This window comes from Agelaius tricolor, unplaced genomic scaffold (assembly GCF_023055355.1).
Source record: "Agelaius tricolor isolate 1412-34295 unplaced genomic scaffold, bAgeTri1.0.p SCAF_12, whole genome shotgun sequence".
Lineage (NCBI taxonomy): Eukaryota > Metazoa > Chordata > Aves > Passeriformes > Icteridae > Agelaius > Agelaius tricolor.
Genome location: NW_027269272.1, coordinates 7009571 through 7023393, shown reverse-complemented (window position 1 = coordinate 7023393; position 13823 = coordinate 7009571). Strand labels below are relative to the sequence as shown.

The following is a 13823-nucleotide window of genomic DNA, read 5'->3' as shown; positions in this document are numbered from 1 at the left end:
TTGGGCTTGGGGCTTTTTTTCATTGCATCCTTGTAATTTTAATGAAACCCAATTTCTGAATGAGCTTTGATAAAGGTAAAATGTACCGAAATGTTTCTTGAACTTGAAAATCATGCCAGTCCAGTTTTCATCTTGTAACTTGAGAAAGCTTTAATTACATATTCTGAATCTAATCTAATCTAATTCTAAATCTCCTTTTTTCCTTGCTTTCCCATGAATTTTCAGAGGTGATGTTCAGAGTTTTCCTTGTCCAGACAATAAAGCTTTACCTGGTTAAGAGTTTTTTAATTTTCCTTCTACTGGGAAAGCAGAAACCATTTCTTTGTTGTCCATTACTGCTGCATGTGGATCTGTTAATCTTATTTCAAAATGCCAAGTTTTCTGCAGAACTTCTGTTCACGTAATTTCTGTCCTCTTCATCTGGGTGTGGATAGGAAGGGGAGAATTGTACCTCCCACTAAATCCTGAATCTCAGTTCAGGATTTGAGAAGTTGAGGTGACTACTGCCTTTTGTACTGTACCTTGTAGTGCACTAAAGTGTTCAAGGCCCATCTCCATACCCACATCTGTGTGGCAGGGTGTGGATTTACCTTTCACTTACTGTCTTTGTAGATGGGCAAGGTTAACACAGTAGTTCCCTTCTGTGAACATGGACTCTAAATTGGGGCTGTGCTTATGCTTGAGAGATCTTTACAGGTTTGCTTTGTGTCTCCTTAGGTGCTCCTGTGACCCTTTTCTCTTGCTGTTGTAGAGCTCAGGTTTTCTCCAGTGTGCTCAGAGTGCATTCTGCAAGGTCAGCACTGATGTCAGGTGTGCAGCTCCTGTTGGCAGTGCTTGCATTGCCTCACACAGATACTGCAGTGCATTAAATGCTGTGGTCTCTGAGGTTCTCTTCAATGTTTTGCTGTTATTGGCAGAGGAACAGAACAGAAGTGCTTCTGTAAATTTCTGTGCTTTTCTAAGAGCTTCATTTGTCCCAGGGTTGTTCCCGCAGGATCATTTTGTGCTTTGCAGTATTTTTTTTTTAAAGCATATCTGGGTTGTGATCCTTAGACTGTCATTTGCTTTTCACCTGCTATTAAGCTCAGGACTACATTGTTCAGATGCAAGACTGATACCTGTTTTTATCCCCTAATTTTTTTTTGCTGGTCAGGGGCTTCTCTGAGAGACATTTTATTATGATTACATTTAGCCTGGTGCCTTCAAAGTGGCAATCTATCATTTTATGGAGAACTGTGTAATCCCACCTCAAGGCTGGGTTTGAAAGGAGCATCTTTTCTGACAAGCCTGGCTTACTCAAGGTCTCAGCTGTTTCTCATCAGGCTATTCCTCAGCAGTCAAAGGGTGTCATGCTTTAAGACTTGTAAATTATCATCTTTGTGGTGCACTGAGAATTCCTGTGCTACTGCTGTTCCTGTCCTTCATGGCCAGCAGGAAGTAGTAGACGAGCGTTTTCCAATCTTGTGTGAGCATTTTATTTCTCAGCACAATGAAAGAAACATCCTATAGAAATAGCACATGGCCCTCATACTGTGTGTTTTGCATCCAACTATTTTTTTTTTTTTGTAGTTTGGGTCTGTTATAAATGTTCCAGGCAGAGGCTTAGATGGCTGTGTAATAGTGTGCTGTGTTCTCAGCCATGACTGTTGGAGGAATCATCAATGCAGTGTTCACACATGGCCACCACAAAAACTGTGAAATATGAGAGGCGACTTCCTGAAGTGGGAAGAGATGAAATTCCCATCTCAGTTCTAATGGAGCAACAGTTACCCCCCTTCAGACAGTTGTGAAGAGGCTACTTTTTGCTTCCTGTTCTTCTTGTCTGTTAAACTTTCTGTAACACTAAGTGGTGAACAGCACTTGTCTCCACATTTTGCATCCCAAACAGCTGCATCAGGTTTTCAGTCTCAGTGGGCACTTCTGAACCTCAGTTTTCTGCAGGAGCTTTCTTTGGTTTTTTGCATATTCCCTTGGCTGTCTGGAAACAGAGCAGTCCTTAGAGGGTTATTCCTGTCATAGTTTGCCCCTGTACATTTGGGTCAGTTCTGTTGCCTCCTAGGCAGTACACTGTAGTAAATGCATATCCTGCATGAAACTTGGAGATGTTATTGGCTAACAAGTGATGTAATTTTTTTGGAGCATTGTTTTTGTGCAGAGTCATTCATGTGTGGAGGGAAGAGGCTCCTGAGTCCCTTGTTGGTGCTTTGTGAACTGCAGGATGGGCTCTTGGTGGCTTGGAGCTGGGAAGCTGCAGGATCTGACAGAAATTGGAGCAGGTTTAGGTGGTGCTGGGAGCACTCCTCTGCTCCTTGGTTTTTCCCTTTCAAGAGGTGAGCTGTGAAAGAAGGCTTTTTGGAGGGAGAGGAGGAACTGAAAGGCTTAAACATCTGAGCATTAAGTAGTGCTCTGTGAAGGGAGGCTTTCAGTGCAGTGGTTTTTGTAGTCAGGTGGAAGGATGGTGTAGACAGAGGGAAGAGAGGGAGATGCACTTCAATGCAAATGTGTTTCTGCCAGAGAAAATGTACTCTCACTTTTGCATTTTTTTATAATGCAGTAAAAGGTACTTTTGCAGAATAGCTTGTTTGTGGCAAGTAAGTTATGTATTGTAACTCCTGGTGTAATATTTAGAGGTGGGTTAAACTTCAGGTGTATCTATGATATTTGGCCAGCAATCTTCAGCCTCACAGGGATGTTTAATATTTCAGAACTTGCATTTACTGCTCTGAGCCCATGAGAGAATGGTGGTTATTGACTCCATTTCACTGCTACTTTTGAGATGGCTGTGAAGCCACTTTTCTCCAAAGCCTCTCTGTTGATACAGCCCTCAGCATGGTGATGCTGTTGCTGTGATGGTTGGTGCTCAGAGTCAGAGGAGGGAGCAGGAGCAGCCTCTGTCAGACTGGCTGATGGAGCTGGAGAGGATGGGCTCACAGGAGTGCTGAGGTGGGACTCAGGAACAGAGCTCAAGCTGAGCACAGCTGAACATTACGTGGCCATTCAGAACTTGCCTTCCCCTCATTAATCTGCTACACAAAGGCAGTGGTTACCTGCAAGGGAGGGTGCAAGCAGCAGGCAGCTGGGGGAGAAATAATTCTGCCCTTTGGGGATGTGGGGGGTGCTGTAAAGACTGAATTTGTAGGTTGGGCCCAAGGGATATGTGCCACAGAACCAGCAATGCTGCTGAGGTTGGGATTGTTCATATTTGGTGTTGGAGCTTCTGGTTCCAAGCTGCCTGTTTGCACTGATTGGAATCAGTATTAAAAATTGGAATTTAGTAGCTTTCCAAAAGAAGCTCATTTTCCATTTGCAATATGGAACTTTTATGCTAACATAAAGGGTTGATATTTCTAGTAACATGCAAGGGACAGAACCCTGTTTTCCAATTCATTTATGTACCAGATGATTCAGCTGACTGTAGTACGTGTGCTGTGTTTGTGCTGTGCTCTGAACTGATAATGTCAACTCTTGAGGTACTTTTCTTGGGGGATTATAGCAGGAAGGCTAGCTCATAGAATTACTTGCTAAAATAAACTTCAAACAGGCATTATCTGAAATGTCCAGAAACTCCAGAATGAGAGAGTTTATGGGCATATAGATATTAGAGGATCTCTGTTCTAATGAGAACTGAGTAACACCCATTTGAAAAAGGGAATTTAGGCTTGACTAGGCCAGTACATCATCTTAGCTCTGATAGCTATTTGGAGATAAAAATCAGAGGTTTTGCTTCATGACAGAGAGACTTCAGATTATGATAATCTAATGAGTAGTAGCTATGTTAAATTAATAGGGTTTGGTGATCCTTCAGTGGTTGTTGGCCTAAGGTGCAGTGGACAGTGTCAAACAATATTGCAAGTTCACATTTAGAACAGCCAAACACATGTTGCAAGGCCATTTTAAGGTATTTTCCTGTCCTGAATGAAACTCAAAACTTCTCCATGTGGAGCCCTTGTTGTGGGTGATGTTCTGTAGATAAAGAGTGGTGGGTTTAAAATGGGACAGTGGACAAAAGTAACTTTAAATAAAGGGACAGTGAATGAAGAATAGTGCAGTAAAAATGTAGTGTTACAGATACCTCTTGGTTTAATGAAATTTCATTCCATTTTTACTTAAGCTGGGGGATGCACTGCTAAATGCTGAAGGCAGTCCTTCATACTGGGAATGAAATATCCTTGGGGGAAGATAGAGACATTAAAAAAAAAGTTACCACAGTTACTTGTATTTGATATTTTGGGTTGTTCATGTGAAGCAGCAATGGAGCTGCTCTTTTCATGTGGTTTGGCTGTTTTGGGACAGTTGTGAAAGAAGTGTTTTGCTGATCTGGCATCACAGAGCAGGGATTTTCTGAGTGAGGATTTGTGAGAGTTCTGCTGAGCTGCAGCTGTTTTTCCCACACCTCTGTTGGGATTATTCTTTAGGACCTAGTGTGGTTAAATAGCAGAGATTGATGCTGAAATTGAAATGCTGATAGTACAGAGCTCTCTCCAGCTATGGATGGTGTGGTTTTGTTGGTTTGGTTTTTTTAGCTTATACTGGTTACATAATAGAAGTTCGCTGAACTCCCATCTACCACTAACTTCAAACACTTCAAATTTGGGTTACATTGTTTTTAAGACTGAGTGAGGCAAATTGTTTCTCCATTAGTGATCTCGTGCAACTTGTAGCACCGTATCCAGACTCAGTGCAAAGGATGAGGCAATAAAACGTGCTTGGGAGGGGAGGGAAAAGCAGCATCTCCCTTTTGTCAGTCCCAATAGAGACTAGAAAGGAACTTGAAACTGTAGCCAAAGACATGGAGAGCTGACCTTGTTAAGCTTGATCAGAAGGGCAGCAGGTGCATTGAATGATGTAAACTCCTATGTGGAAGTGAAGGTTTGGTATGAGAGGTTTCCTCAGTCTGTCACACACAGCAAGAGGAACTCTGGAAAACAGGATAAATTCAGGGTAGGAGTAAGCTATCAATATCTCTAACTACAGGTATGGGTCACTCAAACACTTCTCTTTCTGTTTGGTAGACTTTCTTTGTTAGGAAACTCCTGACACAGTAATTTGCCTCTGCAGAGAGGATACTTGAGATAAGAGTTCAAGCATTTTCAATGGCATTGAGATATGGAGGAGTTGGAGTAAATGATCACTTTTAGCTTTATGTGTGTTAAATTCTACTGTTCTGCAGTGCTGTAATTATAGCCAGGTGCTATTTTTCTACAGCACTTTGATTTTATGCACTGAGACTGCAGAGTTAAGATTGAGAACAACCATGGATTGAGGGGCTTTTGTCTAAATGTTATTCATTTAGTTTGCATTGTATGTTAATGGTGTCACAGTTTCTAGGTGTTAAAATTCAAAGGAGTTGAGTAACACTGTCTTGCTCTGCTGCTTTGTTATTTCCTGTAAAATCATCTGTTTTGTTGTATCAACTGCTATTTTTGAATGGGATTAGAAATCTTGAAACTTTGCTTCCCAACTTAATGATTAACCTTAAAAATAAGTTGATTTAGGACTTCTTGGGTTTGCTTGAATTGACAGGAGTTTGTAAAATTTTATTCACTCGGTTGGACCTGCAGTCATGTTGGTCTCTACTTACTAAAGGAGTAGAAAACAGCTTCAAGCCATAGTAGTATCCATCTTAGAAATTAATTCTGTGACAACAGTGATGGGTGTATTTTAACACTCAAAACCTGATCATTAAATCTTGATGTTGCTTTCTGTCCATCTATAAAAATGGGAGCGTGGAGGAAAGGGAAGAGGAGGAGGAGACAAAAGCTGTAGGAAGCATAATTATCCAAACTTAGCTTGTCCACAGTGAGCTTCTGGCTGTAGTCCAGCCAGCACAGGTGCCATTTGCTCATATGATTGATCCTGAAACTGAGAAACTCTCCTGCACTTGGGGCAGCTGGTTTTTCTCTGAGCTCTGTCCCTGTATCAGCTGCACTACCTCAGCTTTTTAGAGGGTTGCATTTTGAGTTTTTGAAACCTTTGGGAATGCTGCTTTGTGTCACTCTGTTGTTGTGACTTTGGACAGCCCCTGCTAGATGAATCTCCAGCCCTGACAGTGCTTTGTGCTGGGAGCTTTGTCTGGCTGCATAACTGGCTCAGAATCTCTTGGAACTATTTCATACTAAAAGTGAAAGCATTGGCTGGGGGTGCCAAGGGCTACTTTTCCTTCTGTGATTGTTCAGCTCGTGTTTGATACCCTTCTCTGTCAGGAACCCCTGAGATGTGTCTCTCTGCTGTTTTCAAAAGCCATAAGATGAGGAAATGTCATGCAGGCTGTTTATTTCCTCTTCTTCTGTGGAGTTCCTGTGGCTGCTTCCTCAAGTCACTCTGGTTCGTTTCAAGATCTTTTGTGTTGCTTTGATGGAAAGTGATGTAGGAAAGCTCCAGGGCTTCCTAACAGAATTTTATAATTTTTTCTGTTTGTGCTTGATTTACTATATTGTAAAAAAGGAGGTAGAGCCAAATTGTCACCTTGTCCTTGTATCCATGCTGCTTTCTCAGGATTTCTTTTGCAGGAGAGATGCAGGTGTGGGGGCTCACTGGGGATGCTGTGAAAGTCTCTTCTTTCTCAGCTGGGACCTGTGCTCACTTTTGTGTTTCACTGGGGTTTTATTCTGTGGAAGGAGTCCCAAACTTAGAACTGACTTCATTAAGATGTTGAACTTCAGTAACTTCTGTTTAGGGTAAAGGTCAGCTCCTCAGCTTCCTTCTGCAATAGTAATTTTCATTGACTACTCATTTTCTCAGGATGTAGACATTTAATAATATTGGTTTTTATTGGTTAGGAACCATTGAAACTGAAAGACCATATTTTACTTGCAGACTCTTATATTTAATGTCACTTCTTGCTTGTCTGAAGTGGCTATATCTGGTGCCTTTAAACAATTGCACATTAAATGTCAAAATAAAACCAGAACTTCATGCACAGTTGGCAAATTAGTTCTTCTTGTAAATCTTGTCAAACTGTATTTAGATGGAAATTAGATTTTTCTTTAGTTTAATGTACTCCTAAAATATTTTTAAACACTCATGCTGTGTTCATATACTAGCATGCACTGCATTTTATTTATAGCTAATTAATTAAACTGATTGCTTTTGGGTTGCAATGTTCTGAAACATTGTTAGAGCTGATAAACATCACCCCATAGTTTTTTCTGATTTTCTCAAGTTGTAAGAAGAAAATCAGTCTTGCTGCTTTTCCAGTCTCTAGGTTGTTTCATAATTTAAAGCTGAATGCTCACAGGTTCAACTGATGAAATGATATTTTTATTTCTTTAAGAAACAATAAGAGATTGAAAAAGCTGGTTTAGCACTTCAGGAGGCAATATTCCCAAGCACTTAGCTAGGAGCTCTGCAGTATTTTATTGCTGGCAGCCTGTGTTATTCCTTCTTGTAGGTTTTTCCCATGTAAATTACTTTATTGCACTATAATACATGTCAGCATAAATATCAGATTTTAAATCTATGCATTCAATTGATTGTAATGCAGGTTATTTTGTTAAATGATTTGGAATTTAGTTTGAACCTAAACTAAGATTTAATATACAGGATAGATAAAAGCCCAAACCAAAACCCCAGCCAACCTCAAATGCATCTTAAGGGCTCTGTTTTATGGACCTTCAGGGTTGTCTTTTGACTCTCCACAGAGTTGCTGTTCTGAGCTGAGAAACTCACTGGTGCTGAGGTGTTCTGGCTGCAGGTGCCAGCTCTGAGTTTCTCTTGGGAGGCTGCTGGCAGCTGGCTCTTAGCCTGAGCTGGGAGTTGGAAAAGCTGGATCTCCCTCTGGATCATGGTCCTGTCACAGGTCAGGCCTGGAGTCACCAGGGCTGTTTTGTACTTCTGAAGTTCTCATCTCCCTGTAACTGCACTGTTACTGCTGCTCCCTTTTCCCTCCTGCACAGAGGAAATGGGAGCAGGGTGCCTGACATTTGGAAATAAAGTGGGGTTAGTTTTGGACTCAGTTTCTGAGGCTTCTTTGTTGCCTCTTGTACAAGATAGTGATCTTTGCTGCTTTTTTTTCCTTGGATGTATCTCATGATGTCTTGGATCTGAAATCAGGCAAGCTTGAACTTGTTGCAGGTAATGTTCTTAAATGAGGGAGTTGCCCTCAGTTTTTCCAAGGTTTGTGATTCACCAAGGACCTGATAGTCTAGGACAGCATATGGTAGTTCCTTGCTTCTTAGGGAACTAGCTTCCAGATCAGGAAAATCTCTATAAAATATCAAATGCAATCACATAATTATTTTTCATAGTACACAAAAAAAGTCTACTACTATGCAGCATTTGAATATGGCATTCCAAGGGTGTTCTGCTTTCCATATCCACAGCTTCCTGTGTATTGAATAAGTCACTTCTGTAGTTGGCAGCTTGGAAGAGAGAAGTGTGGCAGGGAGCTTGGGAGTGCACACAGGCATGGGGACCTTTGAGCCCTGTCTGACAGGTTTTGGTCATGTCACTAATCTCAAGGTTTTTGACTTGCCTGCAAGTTGAAGTTGGTCAAATGTTCATGTGTTGGATCTGTCAGAAATCTCAAGCTTGTGCCATTTCTTACCTGTCTTACATAGCCTTTCTAAGGAACTTTATGAACATGGGATGGAGAAATGAATCTGAATAATTTACAGATCAGGACTGTGCCCTCACTAACCCTCTCCACTTGAGTGTTATGGAACTTGGCCATGCTCCTGCCACTTGTGAAAGGGTCTCTGAATCAAATTCTGTTGGATAGTGTTGTTTTCAGTTTTGTTTGTTGGTTTGTTTTTTTTTTTACACAAAATATGATGTAAAATCACAAGCACAGAGTATTAAAACATCACCAAAATCTGTTTGTTAATTCCCAGAGTGCTTGGTCAGTGCCTCCCCTTTAGGTGCCTGAGATGCCTGTGCAGGTTGTGGGTAGGTGCAGTTTTTGATGTCTCTGGTGCCTCAGGGCAGCAGGGAGGGGCAGCCTCTTCAGAAGTCTTGGAGTGGCCTGAGCACTTCAGTGCCTGAACTTGACGCATCTGTTGGTGCAGTTTCCATTATTCCTCTGAGACATCTGACCCTTGCTTCTGCCACTGTTTTGGACTGACTCTTGCATTTCACAAACTTTTAAAAATTACCTTTAATGTGAAGGGTTCAGCATAGAAACCACTGAAGTACTGTTTCTGATTTTAGTGACAACTTCAATTCCATTTGTGGAATTTTCAGGGGCTTCCAGCTTAGCCTGTCTCCTGACCTTGCTCTTTCTCCTCTACCTCCTGCCTTGTGGTGTGAAGTTATTCACCTTAGGGGGACACAACAGGGAGGTGCAGCATTTCCCACTGATGCTGAGCTAAGTGGAGCTGGGCTGGGCTGGCAGTTGCTGTTCAGTGGTGGCTCCTTCAGGGGGTTCCTGACTCTGCTCTGGGTTCAGGTGTGCACAGAACTGCAGCTGAGCTGCTTTTAGTGATGATCCCATGCTGGAGCTCTGAGATCACAGCTAGACTTGGAGCTAGCCTGGAATTCCTCAAGTACTCTTGGAGAAATTCAGGGAGAAGAGGCAATTACCTTTTGCTAATTGAGCTTTATGGAGGTCCTGTTTGTGCCAGTAAGGTGTTGCCTGCCTTGGCTAAGAAGTCTTTTACAATTCTAGTGGAGGGAGTTGTTAAACTTGGGGCACTTGGGACTGCTGCTTGGTGCAGTGAAATCTGCTTTTTTAGTGCACACCAAAGGACTGTGTATTGTTCCTGCTGGCCAGGGCAGATCTCACAGGACAGGGCTGCTCTATGTTTCTTTAAAATTGTAGATAGCAGCTGGAAGAGATATAGAGGCAAGAAAATGTGCTCACTTAAAGCAACCACTAACACTCCCAAATTGTTTGAATAAATTATATGCATAGTGATTAACTTATCAGTTTTGCTGCTAACACTGTAATCAATCTAGTTTTGGTTTTTTGGTGATAAAGAATTACCTGAAGTTGATCTCTCTTTATTCTCTGTTCTTAAGGCTAGAAAGCTTCCTAGAAATGATTCATCTTGATTTTTGGAAACCAGTTCTAAGTTGCAAGCTTGCTTGCAGATTCTCTGGATGTTCATGTATGCTCAATGTGCTCATTTGAAGAGAAAAAAGAGCAGGTGCTGATAGTTTTTAGGGTGCAGTAGCAATTTTCTGAACAAGGTTACAAATCACATGTTTTCATAGGAATTCTTAGTGTGTGCAATCAGTGTCCACTTCCCAAAGTGCTTCCCATGTTCTGGCACCTCTCTGGTATGAATGCCTGTCATGTGTGTAACCTTGCAGTGACTCTCAGGTGGGAAAATGCTCTGGTTTCCACTTAGTTCCTGAGATTTTGATGTACAGATGTTTAGGTGTCCTGCTGAAATACATGAAAGGAAGCCTGGGGTGAAGAGAGTCAAAGCCTGGTCTCTGGAGACTGCTGATGGTTCCTTGTTCCTTTTTCTTAGCTTGCCTTTCCCTGCACCCAGTAGACTATTCAGTTAATACTTTAAACTCCCAATAGTTGACTTCCCAACCAGTAGTGGGGTTTTTAAATTGTTTTAGAAGTCTAGTGACAATGTGGGCACAAAGAACCAGTATATCTAGTTTTTGTCAGTAATAAGACTTCTTGGTGTATGGTGTGCATGTGAGATAGTTTGGGTTTTTGCTTACTTGCAGGAGTTGGGATGTAGTGGAATCCCAGAGCTCTGGGGTATTTTCCTGTGGGCTGAGGAAACAGTGCCCTGAAGCACTGCCCAGTCTGTAGCTGCAGCATGGACATGTGGAAAACTGCTTGATAAGCCTCATGGAAATAGTAAATTCTATAGATAAGCCCTCAGTACCTCAGCATAATTTACCAGGGTTTGTTTTTCTTTCTGGATTTACAGAGATATGAAAAATGCTGTAATTGGAAACAACAAACAAAAAGCCAACTTGATTGTTTTGGGAGCAGTTCCAAGGTATGTCCTTTGCTACTCTCCTTTTCACTGATTCACAACAGGTCTGGAATAATGATCCTTCGATCACAGGCACTTTTTTGTTTTAACTTTGATTGTAGTTGACTGAATACTTTCTTTAATGTAACTGAGAGAGATATCTGTTAAACTCATGTATTACAGAACAGGCTGTTGAGTAATGCTTTTCATTTAGAATTTCATAGAATTCTCTAAAGTAGTCTTGGTGTTTTTATTGAACTTTATCAGCTCAGGAATAAAATCTATTTTTTTGACATTGATATTAATGATGGATGAAAGTGGTTGTATCTTAATCCTGTTCTTCAGCCAACTGCCTGGTGAGTTCATAACTGAAAATGTGTAAGGTTATGTTTAAGATTTAATTTCAAATATTGAAAAACATCTGAGATAATTTGCTTGTCTGCTCCACTTGCTTCAGAGGATTAAAACCCATTGATCATACTTTATTGTACCTTGCTGCTTCAGCTGATGTTAACATTTTCTGGACCCTGATTCCACTAGTACAAGTTGAACACGTGACTTTAGCTTCTAGACTGCTCACTACAGCTTTCATTTCATCCCTCTTCTCCTCCAGCTTTCTTTCAGCCTCAGTTTGCAGCAATAGAGAATGAAAACCTTGAGCACTGCAGTCCTTGTGCTGTCAGTGTGGCACCCACCTGTATCTTTGTGCTTAAATGGCAACCAGGTCCCAAACTATTCTACCTCAGAGCTGCTGCTGCTGCCTTGTCAAAAATGCTTTTTATTTGCAGAGAGTATCTTCTCACTGACACTCTGAGTTTGTGCCAAGGCTGGCCCTTGAAATCCTCTAGGGATTAGCAGGGGGGCCACCCCTGTACAAAACCTGCTGGATTTTCTTCCCTTTTGACCAGCTACAAACAGGTGAAGAGAAGACTTCACAGGAGATGAAAAGATGAAAATGGGCATTTGTTGAAGATGATGAGAAATTTAAGGAATTTCTATCATCAACAGGTCTTAAAGAGTTTTTGCAAGTCCTGCTGATTCACCTTCCAAATCTAGAATCTGCCTGTTCTTACATTTGTAGGACTTCTGTTCCATCAGTTACCTGCTTTTTGCTGCTGCTTGTTTTGTGCCCAGTAAGGAAAATGCAAAAGTGCTTTTTTCTTCATTATTGTTAATGCTTTCTGGCTGCCCAGGTGAATTATACAGTTAATCTACAACTGCAGAGGAATGACTTGCCCTGGGAAATGTTAAAAAGTGAACTATCACACTTGTCCTCTCTTCAGGACAAGTTATTCTCAAATGACTGGAATTTTCTTCAGAGATCCTGAGAAAAGGCTTTTCAGACTGAAGGACTAGCTGAAATACACTAAGTTATTGTAACCAAGGGTGATCCTCCCTGGCTGTAACCTGACATCATCTACCCCCCAGTGCCTTTCTGAAGGCTTTGCAATTTCCTCAAGGTGTTGCAGACAGACTTCTCTAGATTATAAATGTTTGGATTAGAGAACTCCTCTGGTTGTTCTCTGTCAAGGAGGTGGGAATCCTTTGGCTCTTTTGATGTACCTTGTAATCAGTGAAGCTGCTGGAGTACAGGGGCCTGGGGAATTGCAGTCTGCAAAGCCAAGCCTCTCCCTCGGTGAGGAGAGGAATAACCAACATGACATGCTGTGGTTTAAGTCTTTAGGAACAGTTTTCTTTTCACAGAGTTCAGTTGCAGGCTCCCACGGGAAGTTGATTCTCTTCTATAATGGGAATTGTTAGAATTCTGCTGCAGCTTTGTCTTGTGGTTCAGCTTGTTTTTTACTCATTTCTTGCTTCTCCTTCCCCAACTATTCCTCTATCAAGCTTTCAGAAAATACTCTTTGGACCCAAGGAACCCCTTCAGACCTGTCACTCAGTGGAGAAGAATACAACATCTTCAAATATTAGAACAGACTCATACCGGGTTTGGAAACAAGTCTAGAAGTATCTTTTGTTTGAAATCGGGCCAAATACTACTGGAATGTATGAAATAACCCTATTATTTTAAAATACTGCAAAGAAATGCAAATTCCTTTGAAGATGTTCCTACAAAGGAAGCAATTGCTGTGGAAGAATGGTGGATCCCTGTCATTTCTGGACCAGTGGCCTCCAGTGGCTCTTCAGTGGTGTCATCTTTGGAAAGGGACATGTATCAATACCTTAAATGAATTTTTATGGACCCTTTAAAGTTCAGTCTGACCTGTGGTCATCTCTGGACTGCTTGTTCTGAAAAGGGTGCTAGGGAAAACAAAGTTGATTAAAGAAAGCTTGCAGAATTGCCATGTCTGGAATTTAAAACTTGGAGGTGTTAAACCTGTACAGATGTGTGCACAGACTTGGCCCTGGGTGTTCAGAATGGAAATAGCCAGTTTGTGTGTGGATTTTGTTTCCTAAGAAGTGATTTTCTGTATCTCTTCCTAGAATCATAGAATTTCCATTCTCATGGAATGCTGGCCTTGGGCCCCTGTCAAGGCTGCAGAAATGTTACTTTTTGAAATTCTTGCATTTTAGTAGTATTCCTAAAAAATAGAATTTTTAAAGTTTTGAGGGGAAAAGTTATTTTAAGGCCAAGTTCTTTAAGTGGCAGACCAACTTAAAGCTAAGACACAACAGCATTGGCAGAAACAGTTTCCTACTTGTACTGTCCTTCAGCTTTTTTTTCTTTCTGCCCCACATTAGTGCTAGCAGAGACCAAGAAATCCACAGTAATTGTTGGTGTGCGCCTTTACTGAGCAGTTTTATAAGAACAAATCCTGCAGCCTGTGTGTCTATCACCATGTCAGATATCTCTTTGGAGTCCAAGTTCAATATTTAATGCTTTCTCTCAGTTCCTCGTCCAGCCTAAATCTCAGGGAAATCATGGAATCATCAGTTCAAATGTAAATTGTTCTTTTCTAAGTCAACAGGGCTTCTGAACTA

General features: G+C 41.3%; 1 protein-coding gene across 5 annotated transcripts in view; it reads left to right on the top strand.

The window, feature by feature from the left end:
• The window catches only part of ARMC8 (armadillo repeat containing 8), a 62829-nt gene that overhangs the window by 4243 nt on the left and 44763 nt on the right, over positions 1-13823 (top strand). For 3 of the 5 annotated variants that reach the window (XM_071437360.1, XM_071437361.1, XM_071437364.1), the window contains one exon: positions 10836-10907. The exons of the other annotated variants lie outside the window; for them this stretch is intronic. In XM_071437360.1, coding sequence (XP_071293461.1) covers positions 10836-10907 — 72 coding nt within the window. The remainder of the gene's footprint in view (positions 1-10835; positions 10908-13823) is intronic. 5 annotated transcript variants of the gene reach the window in all.